This window comes from Hyperoodon ampullatus (assembly GCF_949752795.1).
Source record: "Hyperoodon ampullatus genome assembly, chromosome: 7".
In the NCBI taxonomy this organism is placed as follows: Eukaryota; Metazoa; Chordata; class Mammalia; order Artiodactyla; family Ziphiidae; genus Hyperoodon; species Hyperoodon ampullatus.
The window spans coordinates 90,662,683-90,687,881 of record NC_136920.1 but is presented as its reverse complement, the minus strand read 5'-3'; the positions used below and the strand labels follow the sequence as shown (position 1 = coordinate 90,687,881).

The following is a 25,199-nucleotide window of genomic DNA, read 5'->3' as shown; positions in this document are numbered from 1 at the left end:
TAAAAGGCATCCATACTGCAAAAAAAAAAAAAGGTAAAACTATTTCTAACTGCAGATAATACACTCCTATACATAGAAAATCCCAAAGAACCTACAAGAAAGCTACTAGAGCTAATAAACAAATTCAGCAAAGTTTCAGGGTACAACATCAAAATGCAAAAATCATTCGTTTCTAAACATGAGCAATGAACAATCCTAAAAGGAAATTAAGAAAGTTCTATTTATAATAGTATGTAAAAGAAAAATACTTCAGAATAAATCTACCCAAGTAGGTAAAAGACTTGTACACTGAAAAACTATAAAATATTACTGAAAAAAAAATAAGGAAGATCTAAATTAATGGAAAGACGTTCTATGTTCATGGATAGGAAGACTTAACATTGTTAAAATGTCAGTACTACCCAAAGCAATCTACAAATTCAACACAATACCTATCAAAATTTCAACAACCTTTTTTGCAGAAATGGAAAATCATATCCTCACATTTATATGGAATTACAAGGGATCTTGAATAGCCAAAACAATCTTGAAAAAGAAGAATAAAGTTGGAGCACTCACATGTCTCAACTTTGAAACCTACTACAAAGCTACAGTAATTAAAACAGTACGGTACTGCCATAAGAAGAGACATATAGACCAATGGAATAGACTAGAAAGCTGAGAAATAAACCCTCATATATATGGCCAATGGATTTTTGAAAAAAGTGCCAAGACCATTCAATAGAGGAAGGACAGTGTTTTCAACAATTGATGCTGGGAGAACTGGATATCCACATGCAAAAGAATGAAGTTAGACCCTCACCTTGCACTATATACAAAAAAGTGATTAAAACGGATCAAAGACCTAAACTTAAGAGATAAAACCAAAAAACTCTTAGAAGAAACATTGGGAAAATCTTCATGTCATTGGACTTGGCAACAATTTCAAGAAGATGATACTAAAAGCATAGACAACAAAAGAAAAAACAGATAAACTGAACTTCATAAAAATTAAAAACTTTTATGTATCAAGGGACACTCTCAAAAAAGTGAAATGACAAACTAAGAATGAGACAAAATATTTACAGATCGTGTATCTGACAAGTGATTAATACCTAGAAGATACAAATAAGTCCTACAATTTAACAACAAGCAACCCAATTCAAAAATGGGCAAAGGGCCTAAGTAAACAATTTTCCAAATAAGACATACAAATGGCCAATAAATACATGAGATAATACTCAACATCACTAGTCATTAGAGAATGCAAATCAAAACCACATTAAGATACCACTGCACACCTACTAGTGTGGCTATAATCAAGAAAATGGAAAGTAACATGTGTTAGAATACAGTGAAATTAGAAACTTTGTATAGTGCTGGTAGGAATGTAAAATGGTACAGCCATTGTGGAAATGGTTTGGTGGTTCCTCAAAAGTTAAATATAGAACTAACCCAGCAATTCCACTCATAGGCATATATCCAAAAGAACTGAAAGCAGGAACTGGAACAGATATCTGTACATCAATGTTCATAGCAGCATTACTCACAATAGCCAAAAGGTGGAAACAACCCAGGTGTTCATCAATAAATGAATGGATAAGCAAAATGTGGCATATACAATGGAATACAATTCAACCATAAAAAGGGATAAAAGTTTGATATATGCTACATGGATGGACCTTGAAAGCATGATCCTTAGCAAGATAAGTCAGACAAGGAAGAACAAGTATTGTAGGGTTCCACTTACATGAGGTACCTAGAAGAGGCAAATTCATAGAGAGAAAGCAGAATAGAGGTTACCAGGAGGCAGGAGGAAGGGGAAGGGGGGATTTATTGTTTAATGGGTACAGAGTATACATTGGGGATGATGAAAAAGTTTTGAGGATAGATAGTGGTGATGGGTACACACAGCACTGTGAATATATTTAATGCCACTGAATTGTACACTTACCAACAATGATACATATTATGTTATATTCATTTTAACCACAATTTTTTAAAAGCACGTTTTACAAAGTTTCACAAACACCAAGTGATTTGCTCCAAGCCATACAACTAGTAAGAGGCAAAGCCAACATTCGCTCTCAATTTTTAAATCTCCAGGACAACAAAAGACAGAGTATGTTAGCTGCCCAGCATCCAAACAAAATCTAATTGTTTTGATTCCCTAGGCTCTCTCCAGAAGCTCATCTTCTAAGACCAATCAAAAAGAAGAGTAATCTACTTTGCCTTCAATTTGATATGAAATCTCCATTACCATCAGATACTCTCTAGCTTCTGCCTTTAGCCCAGGAAGGTGAGAAAATAGTGCCCCACACACTGACACACTAGCCGTGACTAAGAAAGCAGGCTCTGGGGTCGCATTCATATCCTGGCTCCACAATTACACTGTGACCTTAGGCAGGGAACTTAACCTCAGATGGGCCAGTTTCCTCATCTGTGAGACAGGAATATCATATAAGTACTTACCGCATAAAGTTGTTAATCGAATTAATTAACACATGCAAAGAAAGCACTTAGAACAGATCTTGGCACACGGTAGAAAAAGAAGGCTTCTACCTCCTTCTCCTCCTTGCCCCTTTCCTCTTCCTCCTTTCTCTTCTCTGTATCAACATTATTAACACTGAGACTCTGCAAATTACCTGTGAAACAGTCATTTGCATGTTACTTTGCCCACTGCAAAGCCAGACATCTCCAAATAAGACATCATGAATTCTCAGGGTGAAGTTCTTCCTCCCAAGAATCTGCTGTGCCATCAATTCATAAGGTCCACCAGGCTTCACAGGATCCAGTACCACCATCCAGCTATTAGAGTGTGCTGAAATAATAATAAGGCTCCAAGAATTAATCAATCAATCAACTAAAGTGAAATTAAAACCCAATCCTATCATGCATCAGGCTCATTTGTGACAATTCCCAGCTTCTGTGATGAACTGGATTCAAAGCTCTGAAGATTGGCCAAATTTCAGACAGGTCAACAGAAATAACAAAAGCAGCAGTGTAGCTATCTTTAATCTGTACCAATCCCTCCTTACTTTTAATCAAAGCATTTACAAGAAAAATAAATCACCCAGTTATAATCCTAAACGAGGACAGACAAAAATACACAGAGATTAAAATTCAAGGGAGTTTAATACAAAAACATAAAATAGAAATTCTTCCTGTACCATCCAACTATCAATATTAACATAATCCTAATCTAACAGATTTACCCAGTGCCCCAAACTAACTTGTAAGTATCCAATCAAATGTGAGCACAGGTTAGAGAAAATCACTTATCATCTGAAACTGACTTGATGGTATCATCCTTGTCATCAACCCCCCAACTCCTCCCCCTGTTGCTCTCAGGGATAAATACCACCAGTGGTTCTGGGCTCTCCTATCAACAGTTAAACAGGTGACACATAAAGAAGTAGTAGGAGGCACATAAATTAATCTCTCTTTGAAGACGATATTAAGGCTTGCCCAATTAATTATTTTCACAGAGTTATCTACCAGACTTAAGGTTTGTGAACACAGTTTGGGAGATGAAAAGCTATCCAAGACCCTATTTCAGAAATTCATGGCATATTCCTTAGGAACCACCCCCCTACCACCTTCCCACCTCTCACCCACGCACACCACCACCGCTGCCAACATCATACTCGGAAACTTAAGAAAAATATCTTCCAAGTGGCAAAACTATGCCTAGGAGAACCAAACAACAGGAACAAAGTTGAAGAAACGAGAGGGAGAAAATAGACAAAATAGAGAGATGATTGTTTTAAAATAAATATTCTTGGACTTCCCTGGTGGCGCAGTGGTTAAGAATCCGCCTGCCAATGCAGGAAACACGGGTTCGAGCCCTGGTCCGGGAAGATAACACATGCTGCGGAGCAACTAAGCCCGTGCACCACAACTACTGAGCCTGCACTCTAGAGCCTGCGAGCCACAACTGCTGAGCCTGCGAGCCACAACTACTGAAGCCCATGCGCCCTAGAGCCCGTGCTCCACAACAAGAAGCCACCACAATGAGAAGCCCGCGCACCGCAACAAGAGTAGCCCCTGCTCGCCACAACTAGAGAAAGCCCACACGCAGCAACGAAGACCCAACGCAGCCAAAAATAAATAAATAAAATAAATAAATTTTTAAGAAAAGAGATTTATTTAAAAAATAAATATTCTTGCCATAATGCTGAAGAATATGGACTGATTTATAATTTGTGTCCATCGGATCAATGTAAATTCAAAGGGAAAGAATCGCAGGAGCTGGAAACGAGGCATCCTAAGGTTATTACACCAACCGGAAAAAATTATTTATAAAAAAACTAGCCAAGTGCCTACTCGTGCCAGACACTGTGCTAAATTCCTCTTAGTCAGTAACAGCTAAGAAGAGAAGTCCAGCCTCACGGCAGGAGATTGGTAAAGGCTCAAACCATAAAGGATTGCTCAGAGTCCTGTGGGAAACATCCAAAACCCTCAGGCATCAGTGAAAGGGCACAGGTCGCTCCTCTCAGAAGCACAACTGACTGAGCCTGCTACTCCCACCCCTGCGAGGTCAAGTAAGCCCAGGACTAAACGTTCGCTACTGCTTTTAACACCACCAATAGTCACAGACATCAACATATTAAATGCAGAATTCACCTAAAGCAGAAAAATCACTGTTTTGGAAACAGTGGGCAGCTAGTACAGATTGTGTCGCACAGGTGTGATGTGCTCCGTATGGCTCTCTCGTCTGAGCAGGCAGACTCTCCAATCTGTCCCAACCGCAGCCTTGCCAATGTCTTTCCAGACTTCTTGCACTGACGCTGCTTACTGGAGCTCTGTCCTCCTGCCACCAACATTACTCATTTGTGATGATGAGGTCAATCCCTAGAAAACCCAGGACAGGACTATTTTTGAGCCTTCTACTACAGTGCAAGCTATTCCTAGTCACTGCTGTTAATTAGGTATTTACATTTAGTCTCCATCCAGGCAATATGGCTGGTGTGGAAAAGCGCCTTCACCAGAGCTTCTGAAAAGCTTTGCTGCCCAGCAATAAAAAGACAAAGAAGGAAAGGGGGGCGGATGTTGGGGCAAAACAGGGCAACACCATCCTACACCCGGAGGATGAGCTCCCTCTAGAGACTAAAGCGTCTGAAGAGAACTAGGCATCGAGATCTGAGCCTTGTTCCCCAGGACTGCTCCCCCACAGGAAACGGCTCGACTTCCACAAAGACCTTGGAGAACTTCCTTCTGTTCTAGTCCTCGAGTTCTTTTAGTTTCTAGCTCTTTTCCTCTCCCACTTCATAAGAGAAAAACTCTGACACAAGAATGAGTGTTAAGTAAAGTTAACTGCCACGCAAGGCAGGGGAAACCAGCTCCACTACAGAGGGGTTATTAATGGTCAAATTAACTCAGAAATGATTTGTATAAAACAATGTGGATTTACTGCCATGTAAGTATCTATATATACAAAGGAGAGCGACCCTTGTGAAGACTGTTTTCTTAGACTCAAGGCAAGGGTGGGACATTTCACAAGGAGAACTGATTAGGCCTTGGCCTGTCCGTTAAGGACCGGCTGGTGAAAGTGGAGCTGACCACAGGCCAGTGAAGTCCAGTTATAGATTTCAGAAACTGTGTTGACCCACCAAGTCCATTAGGTTGAGTCCAAGCAATAAAATTGAGTGACGGGGCTTCCCTGGTGGTGCAGTGGTTAAGAATCCGCCTGCCCATGCAGGGGACACGGGTTCGAGCCCTGGTCCAGGAAGATCCCACATGCCGCGGAGCAACTAAGCCCGTGCACCACAACTACTGAGCCTACGCTCTAGAGCCCTCGAGCCACAACTACTGAGCCTGCGTGCTACAACTACTGAAGCGTGTGTGCCTAGAGCCCGTGCTCCACAACAAGAAAAGCCACCGCAATGAGAAGCCTGTGCACCGCAACAAAGAGTAGCCCCCGCTCACCACAACTAGAGAAAGCCTGCGTGCAGCAACAAAGACCCAATGCAGCCAGACATACATACATACATAGATAAATAAATAAATAAATATTTTTTTAAAAATTGAGTGACAAACCACAAAGAGTTAAAGTTCACCATCCAGCTGGCTTTTGCTGAGCTTGATGGGCCTTCTGAGCAACAGTTGCTCTGGTTCCTTCCTCTGGGCCCCAATCACTTGCTATCTTGTGACATCTCTTACCAATCCGGGCTCAGGTTTCTGTAAATGCTCATTTTGGTTGCATTCAAACCTCTGCTTCCTCCCGTTCTTTCTTCTTGTATCTAGGAAGATTCATGCCCTTCCTTCATTGTACAGCTACTGAGAGCGTTTACCAAGTGCCAGACACTCCATCAAGTAAATGGCAGAGAGTAAACCCCAGTCCTCCTGGGTTATACTGACAAGAAAGCCACGCAAATTGACTGGGGCTTTGTGTTTTCCGGCCCAATGGTTAGCGTATTTAGTGGCCTATTTCTCACTGTCCCTCTTCTCTTCCTCTTCCAGCCAAGAGCATAAGTAAAGAACTCTCTCCATGTTCTCTCCATCTCCCTGACCAACCCCACCTCAAAATGGGAATAATAAACAATCAAAGCCAAAAAATCAAAAGAATTTGTCTAAAGACATGATTAGTCACGATGTGCATCTTGCTATTTTTTCTCTTTGCTATTCACATCAGATGTTAATTGTTTTTCAGATTATTGTGCCAAATCTCAGAAACCAAGAAGAGAAAAAGGAAAATTATCCCACAACCTTTCCCTTCCCAAGAGGGAAAACCTAGAGCTAGAAGCAGCCCTAATCACCTCTTCCCCCACAGAAGCCTGGCACTTCACCAGCTGCAAACGGGTCCACTGGTTTGTGGAAGTGACCTGGAGCTAAAGAAGGCCTTACTGCCCAAACCGCCCCTGCCTGACCTGCATTATTCTGTATAAAGTTCAACTCCACCACCACCAAATATAAATGTAAAAGAAAAAAAAGCTTAACTATTTTTCTATCAATAAAACTGTTGATGCAAGTTACTTAAACTATAGCTTGCTATGGCAGACACACCCTAAGGTGACCCCCAGTTAGTCACACCCTTGTATAGTCCCTCCCCTCAAGTGCAGGCAGAATATATGATTTGCTTCCAATCAACAGAAAATGGCAAACGGGATAAGATGCCATTCTCATGATTAAGTTACATTACATGGAAAAGATGAAGGGGTCTTGCAGATATAATTAAAATCCCTAATCAGTTGACTTTAAATTAATCCAAAGGGAGATTATCCTGGGTGGGCCTGACCTAAATAAGGTGAGCCCTTTAAATAGGGTCTAGCAGTCAGAGATTTGAAGCAGCAGAAATGATGCTATGAATTCTACAGGCACAAGGAAATGAATCTGCAAGCAATCTAAGGGCGCTTGGAAGCGAATCATTCCCTAGTCGAGCCTCTGGATGAGAATGTAGCCCAGCCAACACCTTGATTTCAGCCTTCTGAAACTCTGAGAACCCAGATAAATGATGGTCAGGCTTCAGATCTACAGAAATTGTGAGATAGTAAAAGTGTGTTGTTTTAAGCACCTATGTTTGTGGTAACTTATTATGTGGCATAGAAAACTAGCACGTGCGCTAACACTGCAACCAGGAGATTTTTAATTTGGTAAGAGGTTTAGGCCTTTTGTATTTTCTATTTGCCTCAATCATGACAAATTCAGACAGATACACCTTCAGTTTATCACCTACATATGCATCCCCCATGTGTGTCAAAGTGAGAGGATATAGACTATTTGCCCCAATTTTACTCCTTGTGTCTGAGAGAATCATCATGCATCACTTGACAACATGGCTTGAACAGGCCCAGAACCTGACCATATTCCAAGTCATCCCTCAGGTTTTAATTTTCCCAATGCTTAAGTGTCAGTCTGCTGGACAAAAACCTTTACATTGTTAAATTCCACTTTGCTGTGGGCACCTAGGGGATTATAGGTAATAAGTTAAATATTAACAGAGACAGAGAGTCTGGCTGAAAGTCCCAGAGTCATCATCAAAATTTAAATAGAAGTCAACCCTTCAATATGCCCTATAGTATCTCCTTTGAGAAACATTTTCTTTGCTGTCCTGTGAAATTTCTTACATGTCTATCTCTTTTATTCCAAATAACATTTTATCCATTTTGCTTCATGGGCAGGACAGAGCATGCTGTCCACTGAAGTAGGTTTGTGGATCTGTATAAACCACAGTGCCTTTCTTCTCTCCCAAGCCAGCATGGAGAGCCTAACAAATAGATCTACCCGCCACCCCACCAATAACAATCTCTTTTCCTGTAAAATTACCTCAAGAGTCCACGAATCACTTGGCTCCCTTAAGTTGCTGCTGGATATTTTAACTCCAAACGAAGCATCACTTTGCAGTGAAGCAACTGAAGCATTACTTGAACCTAAATTGCTAAATGTGAAAGGACAGCATGAGACAGTGAGTTCTTGGAGGGTGGGCACATTCTTCCTTGTATTTTCTAGGCTTGCTAGCTCAGTGTTTTATACATAATAAGCCTCCGGTTGATGTTTATAGAATTGAACTCAAAATAAGAGGGGCTCATCCCCTAATTATTACCTTTTATTCCTTCTCGTCACCACCTACCCTTTTGTCTCGTCTCTGGACACTCCAACTATTGGCCCTGCAACAGCCATGAAAGGGAATAAACTAAAAATAATGCATAAGAACATTTTTAAAAACTGAAATGCTATGTATTATGTGCTTTCTCTATTTCTACGACACTATACGGTCTCTGTCTCCTAAATATTTACTGGTAATGCTATTTTTTAGCACTAAGGAAATCCTATTTATTGTTTTTAAACAATTACATCAATTATTTAGATCTCTAAATCAATGTCTTTTTACTGAGAGTACCACTATCTGTACTCCGTACTGCTCATTTCTGAGATAGACACAACACAAAAAGAAAGCACTGCTAGTCTCCTGAATTCTTCATTTTCGGTGCATCCTACAAGTCGCCAATAGCATTTAAATCTAACAGAGAACAACTTCTCAATCAGCTTAAGTTTCCCTTTCAGGTCTCTGCATTTCACCCAATAAGCTTCTTACCTTAAAAAGTCTTAAAACCCAAGAACTAGAAGCACTTACCTTGCATCTATGCCTGGTACTTAGTAGTTCTTAATGTTTGCTGAATGGAAATGAATTATTAAAAGTCTGCACCAGCATCTGGATCGCTCTGGATTGGGTATCAGTCCCGTATATTGACAAAACGAATCAGGTAATCCTTGTTTTCAGGGGCCAATAAAATTTCCACAAGCTTCGCTGTCACATATATATTCAAGTCCCTGTCAAACCACCAGCCTCCACATTAACTCCACCCCCCCAGAGAAACCTCCTCACCTGACTCTCACCTCAACATCCCATAGCTCCCTAGTTACCTCTAACTAAGACACAACCAGGTCTCCACTTGACCCAGCCCTGAACACACCTTCCTGCATCCAGTAACTCTGAACTCCTCCCCACGCTCTCTTATACATCTCTCTCTCTCTCTCTTTTTTTTTTTTTTTTTTTTTTACATCTTTATCTCTTCTAGACAGAGACTCCTTTTAGGACGTCTCTGCTCGGTGAAGCCTGCTAATTGCTAATTCTCACCTATTTGAGAATTAGCCACTATTTGGGGTCAAGCCTTCAATGTCTATTGCCTAAATATCATAACAGCCTGCTAACAGGTCCCACCGCCTCTAGTTTCATGCATCTCCTATCCTTCTTCCACAGTGGTGCCAGAGTAATCTTTCTAAAACACAGATTGGACAGTGTTATTTTGCTGCTTAAAATCCATCTATCCAAAGTACGGTGTATGCTCCATAGCAACGACAAACTAGCCTCCCTACGTTTCCAACCTTATCTCCTGCCTGCCATCCACCACCGGTCACACACCCCAGTGGTCCAGACAAACCAACCTGCCTGTCATTCCTCCAGTGACCCAGGCTCACTCACGCCTCCATGCCTTTGCCCAGGCTATTCCCTCTACCTGGCTCGCCCTGCTCACCTTTCAAAATAAGCCTTAGACTAAGTTAATTTTCCCTCTTAAGCACTCCCATAGCACTCTATACTTCCCAACTGTGGCACTTACTACACTTAACTGTAATTGCTTCTTATTTTTCTGTCTCTCCTCAAGTCCATAAGCTTCATTAGGGGAGAGACCACATCTGTTTTGCTCATCACTGCATAATCAGTACCTGGCACGGTATCTGGCACTTAGTAGGCACTCAGTAAATATTTGAGTGACTGACTAAATATTATAATAATAATAGTAACAAAACTAACAACAGCTAACCCTTCTTCAGTACTTTTTGTGTGCCAGGCACCGTTTTAAGCACGTTAGATATGTTAATTCATTTAACCCTCACAATAATCCTAAATATTATCACTGCTATACAAATAAAGAAATTGTGACACAGAGATGTTAAATTACATGTCCAAGGTTATATAGCCATTAAGCGACAGTCAGGGTCTGAATGGGGATGGTGAGTTCCAGAGCCTAGGTTCTTAACCCCTCCTCAATACTACCTCTCTTTTATATATGATTCAGTTCAAATGTCACCTTCAGTGGAAACCTTCCCTTACCATTCAATCTGAGTTAGATGTTTCTCTTCTGTATCCCATGATACCCCATATCCACCTCCACCAGAGCACCTATCACACTGCACTACATGGCTTGGTGTCTATTCCCATTATTCCATGAGCTCCTTGAGGACAGGGACTTTGACTTGGTCTTATTTTTCTTTGCATCCTCAGTGTACATGGTAAATACTCAGAGAACTTTTATGGATGGATGGATCGATGGATCGATGGATGATGGATGGATAACCTGAGCTAGACTATTAGCATTCATTTTCAGATCATCCAGCAGGTGGCAGAAGAAGACAAAAGCTGAGCGGAGGATGGCCTGTCTTACCTTTCACACTGGTCACTTTCTTCATGATGGTTTCCTGATCTCGGGACAGAGTCACTGTCACTGTGGCTCCGGATACTCCATAGCCCCAAATCACTGCCCCTGCAGGCTCCTTCTGCAGCACCATGTAATTATCGATGTAGGAGGCAAAGCGAAAACCAACATCTAAAAAATTTAGCAAACACTTAGGAGAGCATCGTTGGAGAGATTCATCACCAGATTGAATCTGGTTAAATGGCAAGGAACATACAGTCTTAATACATGAGAATTTGAAGATAACCAGTCCTTTTAATTTTCTAAAATGAGAGCTTATTCCTCCTAATTAGCTAAGCAACATAACAAGAACAGTTTCCAGCAATATGCATCACAGTACAAGATGACCAATAAGGAAAACTCAAAAAGCCTAGGGCAACCCATTTACCACAAGCCTCCTCCCCTTCAAAGCTCTTCATCTTCCTTTGCTCTCAGTCTTGGCCCAAACGCTTGACTCCCTCCTCCCAAAATCACCAAAATGCTCTTTTTATGCACCTCACAGATGGTATTTATGAGAAAAATAAACCACTTCCTTTCCCTCCTTCCCATTACCACTCCCGCTCCTCATAGCTGGGAATAAAGAAGGCTGCCTCTCTTCAACACAGCCTTTTCTAAACTTTTTCCCCACTCTATCTCCCCTTTTCCATCCTCTCAGTGTCAATTTCCCTCAATAATTCTCCGTATCGTGTTTTTTGACAACCCACTGAAAATTCTAAATAAACATTTATGAATATCTGCAACAAGTCTGCTTCCTTCTAAGGTAAATTCAGATAAATTAAGATGCAAAAAATAACGTCAGTGAGAGACAGAAGGTCAAAGTGTCTGAACAAAAGGTCTTTTGTTGCAATTCGCCCATTTCACAAGCTAAATTATACAAAAAGAGAACGAGCACTTGAAACCGTGGATTCTATTCTAGACAGTCACTAACAAGACTGAATAAGAATTCACTTTAACGATATCATTCCTATTTTTAACATCCAGCCTATATCGAAGTATTTTATTAATAACAAGCATCTATCCAAATTATCTCAGTGGGTTCCTCATCAAAACTTCGTAAGGGGGAAAAAAAACTTTTTTAAGTTACATCCCAATTTGTCTGAACAAAACAGACAAAACTCCCTAGAAGAAAATAATTAACAAAAAAGATTTTTAAAAAGGGTTTTAAACAAAAATGATTGGCAGGAAAGAGAATCAGAACTAACAAAGTTGACATTTTCCCCCCTGGAAGCTACAATGATGACAGCCCCTTAGGCTATACTTAACAGGGCAGCACAGCTAATGGGGTCTCCTACACAGACTTGGTGGCCTATTTTTCCTGCACTTCGAATAACAACCCAGTCCCTAGACATCCTCAGCTCTCTCTTAGGAGTTTGTTCCATCATAAAACCTACATGACAATCAAAGATCATCCAGAAGACCCACTGGGCTGGAGATGCACAGCTACCAGGAGCAAAACGCTATAAGAAGAGACTACAACAGCCCAGAATTGCATAAGCACGTTGGAGGGAAGGGAAGAGGCGCATGTGTGGGAAGGCCTTGTCTTGGGTAAGTGTTTTATATGGAACAAAACCTGAAAACCAAAGGCCTAAGAGCTGAGCAGAAAGAGCATGGGGTGAGGAAGGGATTGAAGAAAACTGGCTGCCGCAGGCATGAGCCCAGGCGAATAAGGGGCTCTGGAGGTGTGCAGCCACCTTCTCAAATGTTGGGGAAAATACTTTTCCCAGTCACTCTGTTTTCGACAACACACATTCACTGAACCTCTTTGTGCATGGCCCTATTCTGAGTTAAAGAATTTTAGCGGTGGAAAGAATCTTTTACACCCTGGGGTATAATCACGTTATTTACTGATCAACAAACTGAGACCCAAGTAGATTAGGTAATTTTTTTAAATAGTTTGCACATTAATTCATTCAACAAATACTTAAAGATGCCTACTGTGTGCCAGGCACGATTTTAAGCATTGAGGATGTAACAGGGAAAGAAAGAAAAAAAAAAAGCAGGCAAAAATCCTTGCCAGCAGGGAGCTTACATTCTCCTGGGAAGAGTAACTGTGTCAGGCAGAAAGCTAAACACAGTACAGATGTTAAACTTCTTTGGCCTCAAATCACATAGGTAGTTTAAGACAGGACAAGAAATCAAGCCACCTGATTCCAAAGTCACTGCAATTTCCACTGTGCCACAGTTAGATACTGGTGGTAAATCAAAGACAAGTCATATTCCCTGTTCTTATAAAGCTCACATTCCAAGCTGATAAGAATAGACAGTGGAACATTACCAAGGAATTGAGCAATGGACCAAACAGGAGAACAAGAAATGAGGTGGGCCTGGTAATTGTTTTTTTCAAATAAAAGACACAACATTTGATTTTTTTTTTTTTAGGTCTTCAATGTTTTCTTTGGGTGTTGGAGTAGAAAAACAGGAATTAGTGTTTTGGGAAGTTAAAAGTAGACTGACAAAATTAGGACAGTGGTTACCTCTGGTGAGGAACTGGTGGATGCACTAGGGAGGAATACCCATGGAATCTCAATAAAACTGGCAACGTTCTAGTTCTTAAGTTGGGTGAAGCGCCTCTGGGTGTTCATTTTATCATTGCTACATACATGTTTGCACATTTCAACTATTACGTGATAAACATGAGCACAGGGGGAATGATTTGAAGGAAAGAAGTCAGGATATGCAACCAAATAAGGGAAGAAAATTTAGAGCATTAATAAATTAAAAAATAAAGTCATTGTTAATGAAGGTGATGTAACAGTATGACCCAAAGGCAAAGATAAAATAGTGATGTTAAAGTTAACAGCCTTTAACAAAAAAATTAATAGAATAAGGGCCCTATTCTCCTCTTTCCCTTCTCCCCACCTCATATACTGGACTCAAAGGTCACTAAGTGGGGATGAGTCAGGAAATGATATAAAGTGCTGCTAGTTTACACTTTTGTTAAACGCTGAAAAACCACTTAGGGGCTGCAGTTTGTCTGCATCTGGGTACTTTGCAGGTTCTTAGGTAGTGCAGTCATTTTTCTGCACTCTGTTCTCCCACCTCAACTTTCATTTCTTTTCTGTGACCCAGCATCCAGTCTGGGGTATTCAAATGACACGATATGAGCTGGACAATAGTCAAAGTGGGTCATCCTCCTCCCCAATGCCATGCATATTATCCCACCACCAGTGTCTGCGAGCTGCAGCAGGAATCAAAGATGAGTCTTCCATACTCTGAGCTAGTGAGGGGGTTGTATGTCTTAGCCCTAATCACCACTTAAACTAGGAAAATTTAATTCCCCCAAGCAACCCAGCCTGAAGCAAACCCTCCCCAGGGGCACCACTGAGGGGGCAGCACTGAAATGTTTTGGATGACTCAGTCACCAGTTTCCAAATATTATCTAACTAGCTTCGCCCCCTCCCCTTCGAGCTCCCCTGCAATTATTCAGACACTGAGGGCCTCGGTCTGGGCACATTTGGGCCTCCCCTCCTTAGATAAACCCAACTCTCCCGCTGCCCCACATGCTGCATCATAGGGGCGGTGGAAGGGAGTGGAGGAAGCGGACATGCCGGGGCCCCTGCCCAGCGGACACCCGCAACAGAGGCCTGGGTGGTGGAACCCGGCTCCTACCCGGGGTTCCTTCCCGGAGCTAGAGAGAAGGGCGCGGGGGGGCGGTCCTGCGGAGGACGCGGGATCTCGGAGCCCGCGCAGGCTGACGGACGGGCAGGGGTCGGGCCGAGCCCGGCCGCCTCACCTGCACTTGCGTCGGCCCGCAGGAGTAACGGCAGCACGAGCCCAAACAGAAATCCCGGCGCGACCATGTTTGTGAGGAGCCCTCACCCTAGCGCAGGCCTCGGGGCGGGGACGCCGTCAGGGACGGGGCCGCCATCATGGACGGGGCCGTGGGGGCGGGGCCTGCTCAAGGCGGAAAAGGCCTGACTCCGCCCTTCCCAGGCCCTTCAGTCCGCGAAGCTGTCCGCGGCCTTCGGGAGGGCTCGTGCCTCTCCTCGGCCGCCGTAGTTGAATGGAAAAAAAACAACAAAACACGGTTTCCCGGCAACAAGAAGACACAACCTGAACCATCGGCTCCAGCTCTGAGAGACCTAAGAGGTGAGGCGGTTTACCCCATTTCCTTTCCGAAATCGAGGCCTCGCCTTTTCCCTTCGCCTCTCATATTCTCTCAGGATCCCCGCCGCATTTCGGGAAGCCTTCGGCAGACTGGGAGCCAAGCAGCAAGTCCGAAATCCCAGATCCTCGCCGTGCCGCCCCCGACTAGACCTGTGTTCCCCCTCCGACCGCCCTCCACTCCCCACGTTAGTTCAGAGTCTTTTCCTTTTCACAACCCTAGAATGACTCAATGCCTCATTCCCTGTTCCCTCAAAAAAGGAAGGAAAAACTCTATAGATTCGGCCTCATTAAACCGACTAGTCCCCCACCTAGACCCCTACCACGGCTTCCGGCCTTATTCGGCATTGACACTCTCACAAACAGGCCAGGTCCCTGAGTGTTGTTTGCAGACTCAGTAGCCCAACCCGCTGCTTAGCAGCTATCCTTATCTGACCCTTGTATTCCAAGACAGGAAGAGAAGACCGGGTCGAGACAAAACCAGAAAATGTAAGCATCCCCAAACTTTGCAGGCTGGAACTGCAGAATCATGACCTTGCCCCCAGCCGCTCTGCCCCCACTGCCCCTTCCAGAGTATATAGATGCTTCAAAGAGGCATTGTAGGTCATGCTTCAGAAGTGGAAGCTAAGGGAACGACTAAGTGTGAAACTTATTCACTCGACAAATTAATTTCTATAACAAGGACTAGGTTTTTTTCTCTCTTTTTTTAATTTTAGACCTTAAACAGGGTCTTTTCGGCAATTTAAGATGAATTTTTAACAATCATTCTCTCTAAATTCCTGTGGGATAGGAAAAATTGCCATTTTAAAGACAAAGAGGGAGGGAGAGGAAAAAGTACTTTGTATTACAGTGAAAATCTCTGATTTTTGTAATTTTTAAAAAGTAATTTCACCTATTAAATATTTTTAATATTCTAATAATGGAAAAATTCAAAACTCTTTGGAAGAAATGGATGGACTTGGGCTGTGTTGGGGAAAAAAAGGATTGAAGTCCAGAAATTTGGAGTCTCAGAAGTAATTTGTTGTCATAGTTGTGATTATATAAGTAAAATCAGACAAATTTAAAGACAGTATTCTTTAATGAATCTCTAGGTACAATAGGCAGTTCTTCCCAAGGAGATGTCGATTCCATTCTCCAGCACCCACTACCGAATTCCACAAGGATTTCGGAATCTTCTTGAAGGGCTCACACGCGAGATTCTGAGGGAGCAACCAGACAATATACCAGCTTTTGCAGCAGCATATTTTGATAATCTTCTAGAGAAAAGAGAGAGTAAGCTTTTTTAAAATCGGAATTTTTAAAAAAATAAGAGACTAAGCATTTGATTATGGTGAGACCTGCTTAAGACCATTTCTATTCCACAGAAAGCCTTTATGGGGCAGGTATCTTCAACTAACAGTTCTTGCTATTTGAAACAGCATGTGCCTTTTTGACAGGCTCTCTTAATTCACATTATTGAAGATTACTGTTTATCACTCAGACCTTCTTCTTTGTATTTCTCAGGGACACGTGGGGTGGAAGGGGACCTCAGGAGAGCACCCACTCTAGCTGTCTGTTTTCCAGCATGCTGTTCCTATGCCTCACAGGCGGTTGACTGTCTATTCTTCCTGGGAGGAGAGTTTATGGTTTTCTTTACATTTTGACTCTTTTTACTTGAAAGTATTATTAAGTGTTGTAAAAAAATAATTCTATACTCCTTAGATTCAATAAGTTGGTATTCACAGGGGTATATGAAACTGTTCCTCAATAAAGGTACAGAGAAAAACTGCTTTGAAAAGTGAACTTCCAGCTTGGGAAGGTAATTTATATTCTTTTTCTATATTTCCAAGGTCCCATCCTGTCCAGAGACTAAGATTCCTGCCAACAGTGACTCTTTGGGTGAGAGCCAAAGCAGAGTTTCTTCACTTCCATAAATAAAATTTCCAAATTCCCAGCCTTGAAGGTTCATGACAATCAAGACCTGACCCACTGGTCAAAATGAGAATTATTACAGCTATAAGTTTCTATTAAAAACCTTGACTATAACAACCATTTTGTTTAAGCTGTCATCATTACTTTTGATTACAGTATTCCAACAGAGTAGTAAAGGTGACTAGAAATAGTCACAAGCAAATAAACATTCCATTTTTAATCATTTTACAATTTATTGTTACTTGAGGAAGCAACCCAAATATTCATCATAGAGGATTTTTTGAATAACTTGAGTACATCTACACTACTGATTAATGTATAGCTGTAAACAAACAAACAAAAATGGAACAAGGAAGATCTCTATGATGTTATGCAGTGACCCTCAAGATATATTAAGTGAAAAAAGTAAGGTGGAAAAAAATGTTTTTAGTATACTACCAATTATCTAACAAAGAGGTGTTGATATGAATACATAACCGTTCATTTATATTTTTTAAATAGAAGAATAAATCTTTAAAAAATTAACATTTACCTCTAAAAAAAAAAAGCAAAAAAACATTCACCTCTAGCAGAAGAAGGAACAGAGAGCAGAGGGAACAGGATAGAAGCTAGACTTGTCTGAATACATCTTAAATTCAAAATCATATATGTTTCACATAGTTATAAAATAGAATTAAAATTTTAAATTGTTAAGCAATTTCTAAATTTAGAAGCAAAGTGAAACAAATGAACCTAACTAGTATTAAATGGGTAACATAACCGCACAAAAAAGAATTATTTCAAGAGACTTTATAACACAGTACTTTGTGCATTCCTGGTGGATATAGCCTAAAAACAAAATGAAGTTTTAAAAAAAAATCTTAAATTGTTTTCAGTTATCACTGAAAATAATAACATTTAATAATATTATAGTGCAGTTTTTCTGTAATTTTTTATATATTGTAGAACATAGCAAATAAGTAACTATCCTACTGTTATTAGGAATAGGATTTTTAGTGTAAGAAAAATGACATACAAATATAAAAATGAAAGAAGTTAATAAAATCCCATCATTCTAAATTTGAATTGAAAAATATCATCAGACTTCATGATATATTTTCTCTTTGAAAAGTGAAAGTATATTTTCTAGCTCTCTGTATTTTTTAAAGGCCTCAAAACAATGACCAACCCAGTACCAGTGAGCACCTAGTCCCTAGACTTTGGCCTCCAGCTACCATCTTCCAGGAACCAGAGCTTCTTGGAGAACTAACCAATCCCATAAACTGGGCAGGAAATATACAAGATGAGCCTCAACACCTTGCCATACCAGAAAATAAGAAAACTATCAAAGATTATGAGTTGTTTCCAAAGGACTCAGGAACATCTGAGCACCTGGATAAGCTCCTACTGGCCAATTTTGGACAATTAGAGCATCAAGAAGATTAATAAATGCAGTGGATTGAAATTCATTCAATTTGTTAAATATTCATTAGTTCATAATTATTTACTAAAAAAAAAAAACAAGAAATCTCATTGAGAGGATCCTAAGGAACCAACTGATTAATCTGAAAACTGGTAAATAAAGGAAAAGAATCATACCTTTAACCTGCCTTTTATGTAAGAACTGTATTTCAGGGTAACCAAACAGGGAAAGTATTTTTTATTGAGTCCTCCAGAAATAAAGAAGTAATGATCAAATTAGAACATTGCCATTTTGCAACCCTAAAGAAATGACCTAAGCAGTCATCATCAATGGGCCCATAAAAATTGTATAAAGAGAAACAACCAGATATTATATATCTCCTGGCAGAATTATACCGCACTACTTATGAAGTATTCTTGAAAAAAAAAAACTCAAACCTGAATCAGATAAGACCTATAGATCTAACTAGCAATCTACAGGAAATTCAAAGGCAGAGGAACTTGGTAAAAAAAATCATAGTGGGAATGAAATCAGAAATATCTAAACTGTGGAAAACTCCAAAGGAAAAATGACTCAATTTCCTCAACAAATAAATTGCAAGGAAAAAAATGTGGGGTGGGAGGTAGGGAGGTTTCAATTATAAGAGATTTAAAAGACATAACAAAAGGCTGTGTGTGCCCATTGTTTGGGTCCTGGTTTGAACAAATCAGCAGTAAAAAAATAAATAAACAAAAATATATTAGACAATGGGAGAAATTTGGATAGTTGATGATATTAAGGAATTATTGTTAGTAGTTTTAGGTGTGATAATGGTATTGTGGCTTTATATCTTAGAGACGCATACTGAAGCAAGTATTTGTAGATAAGATAGTAGGATGCCTGGGATTGGCTTGAAAATAATCAGAAGAAAGGGCAGGAAAGTGAGTGAAGTTACAAATAAAATAAGATCAATCATGAGATTATAATTGTTGAATCTGAGTAATGTGCTCATGAAAATTTGTTATTATTCTCCTTTCTAAGTCTGAAATTCTTCATAATGAAAAGTTAAAGAAAAATTCTGCTTAAATACTTCTATGTCAACTGACTGCATAATATACCTAATTTTTAAAAACTTCTCCCATCCTTCACTTTTCCAAACTTCCTTACTGTTTAACATTTATTTTTTTTACATTTTCCCCCATGTTTGCTAATACATAATAAGTTTCCATAATTATATAATGATAAATTTCTGTACTTATATTTAAGTATTAACATTTGTTCTCTGTCTCTCCCATTTTACTGTAAACTCTGAAAGCAGCAATTAGGTTTTTTAACTGCCTTTCTAAATATCCTCAAGGGTTCATCTAATGTTTAATTCATCATCATATATTTAATAATCACTGGTTATATCTACAGCAGTAGGCTGTGTACAACGTCAATAAAATTTTCGACTGGCAGTAAAGGACCTATAATTTGAAAAAGAAAACATTTTACGTTACTAGTCTACATTTACTTTAATGAACTCAAAGTAAGTCTGAAATTATTATATTTTTGTTATTTAGAAACCAACTTTGATCCAGCAGAATGGGGGACTAAGGTAGATGACCGCTTCTACAACAACCATGCATTCAAGGTATAGTCCCGTGAAGCTATTGGATTTGGTTAATTCTTCTCCTTGTCTCCAATACAGAGATTATTGGGATCTCCCAAAATCATGAATATTGTGAGAGGCATCACAAATATCTTATGAAACCTTTTTGATTGTGCTGTTCTTTCTGGCAAGAAATTCTTTTCTAAGGTATCTGAATCGTGTACAGTACTTAGCTTAAATTTAGAGATGATCAACAGGAAGTATGTACTTGAAAGTGATAGTATAATTACTTTCATTTGTTGTTCCAATGTTATTGAGTATCACAGTGCTTATCAATAGCAGATACACAATAAATATTGGTTGAATTAATGAATGATATTTCATAAAATAAAACGCTGTTTGTCCAATTAGTTCATTATCATTGACGTCTTACAAAAGACTGATTAGAATTAAAGATGATAATGGTGTAGAGTCTTCTCTATTAAGCCAATCTGTTCAGAGAAAAAATCCATCTTCTCTTTAGCAGCATTCTCAGAGCCAATCTTTCTCAACCAAGACATCTCAAAATAATTAAGCCCTAAGCCAAAGGCATCCATTGCACGTAAGGAATCAATGTCTCTTCTTTGTATCTAGAATGATTCTATTTATGTACCATCCTTTGGAAAATTGAGAAAAATAATCACTTCAAGAATTCTGTGTTCTATGATCCCAATGAGGAACACCGGTTGAGAAAGGCTGTGTGTGATCCAGCGTCATTGCCTCCAACTGGCAACTTGGTGGAAATTCAATCTCCAGCTCTACCCCAGGTCTACAAATCAGAGGTTAAATTTTAACAAGATCCACAAAGTAACTTGTAGGTACATTAAAGTCTGAGAAGCAGTACTCTAGGCAAGTATGATAATACATTAGCCATGAAGCAGCAGCAGATATTAGAATTAAAAGGAGTTAACAAAGGTCAAATTTTGATGGTGTTGCACAGTAGATTTGGGGGATTTCCTGAGGAAATCCCCCTGTCACTTATTCCATGAATTCAAGTGAATTTCCATCCATCTGTGCCTGCCAGATATGAGGGTGTTCTGTTTATTTCCATTTAACTAGATTCTCTGTGTTCATGTTTTATTGAAATAAAAGGAATAATGTTGAAAAATTTTAAATCTTATTCACGTAGCAATTTTAGAGTGGTTTTTCTTCTCTTTTGAATTCTAACGGCTTTATTTGATTAGCTTATATGTCCTTAAATTTACGTTTTATGAATTAAAGAAGCTCTTCCCATAAGGTTGTGAGTTAACCATGCTTCTATTCTGGAGTAATATTTCAGTAACCATGTCAAAATAGATGGAGCTGGTTTCCCTTTTTTCTATTTAAATCCTTCCCTACAGCAAAATTTCCTTCTTTGACTCAGTTTTTAATCTACAAACATCATTAAAAAGTCAACTTGACCTCATACTATGGAATACAATAGCATTTATTTCATTCCTGTTTGAGAAACTATTGGCACCTCTTTTTTACTCCTTGTTCAGGATTCATTACAGCATCATATAAACTTTTAGTATAAGACAATGGTTTGTTTTTAATATAAAACAATATTATACACATTCCAAAAGCAAAAGATCAAACTTTTTTTAACCAATTCCTTAGTCTTTAATATTTGTTTATGCATATTCCCTTGAGAGTTTTCTTTTATCCCTTTTCCCAACCTACTTTCCTTGTTAAAAAATATGTGTTTAATTCCCACCACTTATCAATAACTTAAAGTAATATTTAATTACCTTTAAGCAGTTTGATCCAAGACTTTACTGTTTTGGAAACATTGTCTATTTGGCCCTCTCCTCTCTAGGAGCAAGAACCACTGGAGAAATGTGAGCCTGGAAAAGAAAAGTCTCAGACATCTATGAAAGAGGTGACAGCCTTAGTAAGTTATATTTTCCACGTACTATTGGATTCCTACAAAGAATGACATCCCTCAATTTCAAATTATCCTCCAAATATGAATCCAGTCTGTTATCCATATTGCTAAAATCATGATTTTGCTTTTTAGATAGCTAGCACCAGTGATATACTAACTGGTGGATCAGTTTTAGCCATGCTTCTTATAAAGGAAAACTCATTCTTCCCCTTAAAAATAAAATCTTATTTTCCAAGATTATGGAAGAAGATTATGGATGGGAAAATCTCCCCAAGGGGAAGAACAGACAAAAATCACAGCCTCAGTCTTTCTTTAAAATTTTTTTATTGAGGCGTAGTTGCTTTACAATGTTGTGTTAGTTTCTGCTGTACAGCGAAGTGAATCAGCTATATGTATACATATATCCCCTCTTTTTTGGATTTCCATCCCATTTAGGTCACCACAGAGCACAGAGTAGAGTTCTCTGTGCTATACAGCAGGTTCTCATTAGTTATCTAGTTTATACACAGTGGTGTATATATGTCAATCCCAATCTCCCAATTCATCCCACCCCTTCCCCCCACTGGTGTCCATACATTCGTTCTCCACGTCTGTGTCTCTATTTCTGCTTTGCAGATAGGTTCATCTGTACCATTTTTCTTGATTCCACACATATGTGTTAATATACGATATTGGTTTTTCTCTTTCTGTCTTACTTCACTCTGTATGACAATCTCTAGGTACATCCACGTCTCTACATATGACCCAATTTTGTTCCTTTTTATGGCTGAGCAATATTCCATTGTATATATGTGCCACATCTTCTCTATCCATTCATCTGTCGATGGACAGTTAGGTTGCTTCCATGTCCTGGCTATTGTAAATAGTGCTGCAGTGAACATTGGGGGTGCATGTGTCTTTTTGAATTATGGTTTTCTCAGGGTATACAGCCTCAGTCTTGATCCTTCGGATTCACCTTCCAGTTCAGGAACTTTTCACTAATTGATGCTGTCATCACCACACAGTGGTAAAGGTTCAGATATAACAAAAGGAAGCTCATGGGGAATTGCGTACAGCCAAATAAAATGGCTTTACACAATGAGTCCTACTCATCTTCCATGCATTTCGCTCTACAAAAATGACTTCCTGCCTGACAGCCTACATCCAAGCAACAATGGGTTAGGCTCAGTCCACTCTCAAAGATGCCTGTATTCAGTGGTGTGCTAAAGCCAGCTCTTAAGAGACAATCGTGCACATATGTACACAACCCCATGTTCAATAATATCACTTTGATAGCTTGAAATCAGCCACAGTGGGAGTATTAAGATCATGATAAATACTACAAATCAGGACCAATTTTTTTTTCTGGAGAGCCAGTTGTTAAACATTTACCAGCATGTCACTGCCTATATGCTTCGTAGTCCAGATTCAAGAGGACCAAGCCTAGTGAGAAAGAAGAACTCACAGTCTACAGTGTTGAAGGCCAAACTTCTGAGTTTCTTTTCATGTATTAATGTCCCAGTTAGTTACCCAATAATTGACACCCAAAATGGGAAATCCCCCTCCAGGAATACCTTACTTCCTACCCAGTGGGTCATAAGTTTACCTTATAACCTTTATAAGTCATCTCAGAATTATATCAGTGCAACTCAATCAGCCTAACATTAGCATAAGATGCAGTGGGAGGTCAGGAAAGAAGGAAGGTAGTGTCATTTCCTTACATCTTTAATAGGTGCCCTTGCACAGGTTTTTATGACTTTGAATTGAGAGCCCATTGATTTCCAACTTCAGCATAATTCATTTGCCCACATTAGGGCATCATCTCAGAGGATTTTATACCAATCTGTTTGCATATTAAAGTTTAAGAGCTAGATTTGCCTCTTTGTCATGGGGGGAGGGGGGGTTGAACAACCCAAAGGTCCATTAGTAGGAGAATGAATAAATAAATCAAAGTATATCAGTACAATGGACTACAATGGTATCATTAAAAAAAATAGGAATGGGCAGAATTATATACTGAATAACATAGAAAAAGGGAAAAAGGGAAACAAGATACATTGTTACATGGGAAAAGTAGCTGCAGAACATTGTGATTAGCATGATCCCATTTTTTTAATAAAAAGGCAAACATATACCCATATGAATACATTTGTATATAGAGAAATTTTAGAAGGATATATATACTCAATGCATAATGATGGGTTACCTTTTAGGTATAGGATTTGGGAAGATGGAGAAAACTTTCACTACCAGTGGTATTTAAGTTTTTAAATGTATATGTATCACTTTCATAATTAAAAAAATATATTAAAAGCTATATATCTATTGACCTGTACACTTAAGATCTGTGCATTTCACTATCTGTAAATTATACCTAAATATTTTTTAAAAAGGAAGCTGTGTACAAAAATTCAACCAACCATGTTAAAACTGATTTTATTGGACTAAATGGATTCCTCTTTGGCATTTCACTTTAAATGTACGATTTTAATTAGCTAATCATTGAGAAATTAAAAATAATCCATTTTGTGTAATCATGATTATTTTGAAACAGCACATTTACTATTCTTCTTGGCATTTTTACCCTGCTTCAAGGATTCTCACTTATTTCCCCAAAAAAATGTTAAATAGGAAGCTGTTGAATAGTAGCTGTTTTGCGGGGAAGAAGTTGGCAACGATCCTTTATTGCAGAGACATATCAAAGAGTGACAAAACAAGATGTCTGATATTTTGGCATTCACTATTTGGTACATATACAACGTGATGATATATAAAATTCCTTCAGGAATCAACCCATCTCGATTGTGACATCCCTAAGTTGATTAAGTTTATGCACTTATTTTTATAGCATCAAAATACGAGATGCTTAAGAACTCTCTTACTTTTTCTCCTTTCTGAGAATGAATCTTCTGAAGAAGACAAGGACATGGAGGAAAATGCTGCTCTCAAAATCCAAGCAGCCTTCCGGGGACACTTAGCCAGAAAGGAGGTAAAGAAAATGAAATCAAGTGATCTTCAAGAAAAAACAGAGTAAAACGAGTGAGGAGACTGGCTTTACCCCCAGAAAACACGAAAAAATCCAAATCCATCAACCTTGTTGTGACTGTCTTTTTTTTCTTAATAAGTGAGATTTGATGTAGTGAAATAACATTTGTTGCTGTTGTGAAAACCTGTCGTGAGCACTTGTTTAATAAACGTGCCATTGAACACATGCCTCTTGAAGACTTCTCTGAGATCATGAGTCTTATTTATACTTCTCCCAAGTCTACGTCTAGAGACCCTTGGATTTAGAATTACAAAGCTGGAGTATCTGAGTTTTCAGAGATCTCAGAGGCTGTGTGATTTAACCATTATCTCATGAATAACTCCTCTCTATCACATCCCTGAAAAATAGTCCTTTGGCTCCTCTTTCACTCCCAGTAGTAGAGAATTCCA

At 39.3% G+C, this 25,199-nt stretch overlaps 2 protein-coding genes across 2 annotated transcripts in view; one reads left to right on the top strand and one right to left on the bottom strand.

Moving 5' to 3' along the window:
• Positions 1–14,692, bottom strand: part of SIAE (sialic acid acetylesterase) — a gene marked incomplete at both ends in the record, with an annotated part of 34,307 nt that extends 19,615 nt beyond the window's left edge. The window contains 3 exons of the mRNA XM_079707840.1: positions 2,625–2,800; positions 10,863–11,024; positions 14,626–14,692. Coding sequence (XP_079563966.1) covers positions 2,625–2,800; positions 10,863–11,024; positions 14,626–14,692 — 405 coding nt within the window. The remainder of the gene's footprint in view (positions 1–2,624; positions 2,801–10,862; positions 11,025–14,625) is intronic.
• A 152-nt stretch (positions 14,693–14,844) lies between these two features.
• SPA17 (sperm autoantigenic protein 17) lies at positions 14,845–24,986 on the top strand. The gene is made up of 5 exons (XM_079708138.1): positions 14,845–14,981; positions 16,088–16,268; positions 19,851–19,921; positions 21,717–21,791; positions 24,664–24,986. Exons 2-5 carry the CDS (start codon positions 16,115–16,117, stop codon positions 24,796–24,798), a joined length of 435 nt encoding a protein of 144 aa, XP_079564264.1. The 5' UTR covers positions 14,845–14,981; positions 16,088–16,114; the 3' UTR covers positions 24,799–24,986.
• Positions 24,987–25,199: the final 213 nt, after the last annotated feature.

Coding starts and splice junctions, on each gene's coding strand:
- SPA17 (XM_079708138.1), top strand. CDS start 16,115: ATGTCGATTCCATTCTCCAGCACCCACTACCGAATTCCACAAGGATTT. Junction 16,269..19,850: donor TCTTCTAGAGAAAAGAGAGA/GTAAGCTTTTTT, acceptor TTTGTTATTTAG/AAACCAACTTTGATCCAGCA. Junction 19,922..21,716: donor ACAACAACCATGCATTCAAG/GTATAGTCCCGT, acceptor TCTCCTCTCTAG/GAGCAAGAACCACTGGAGAA.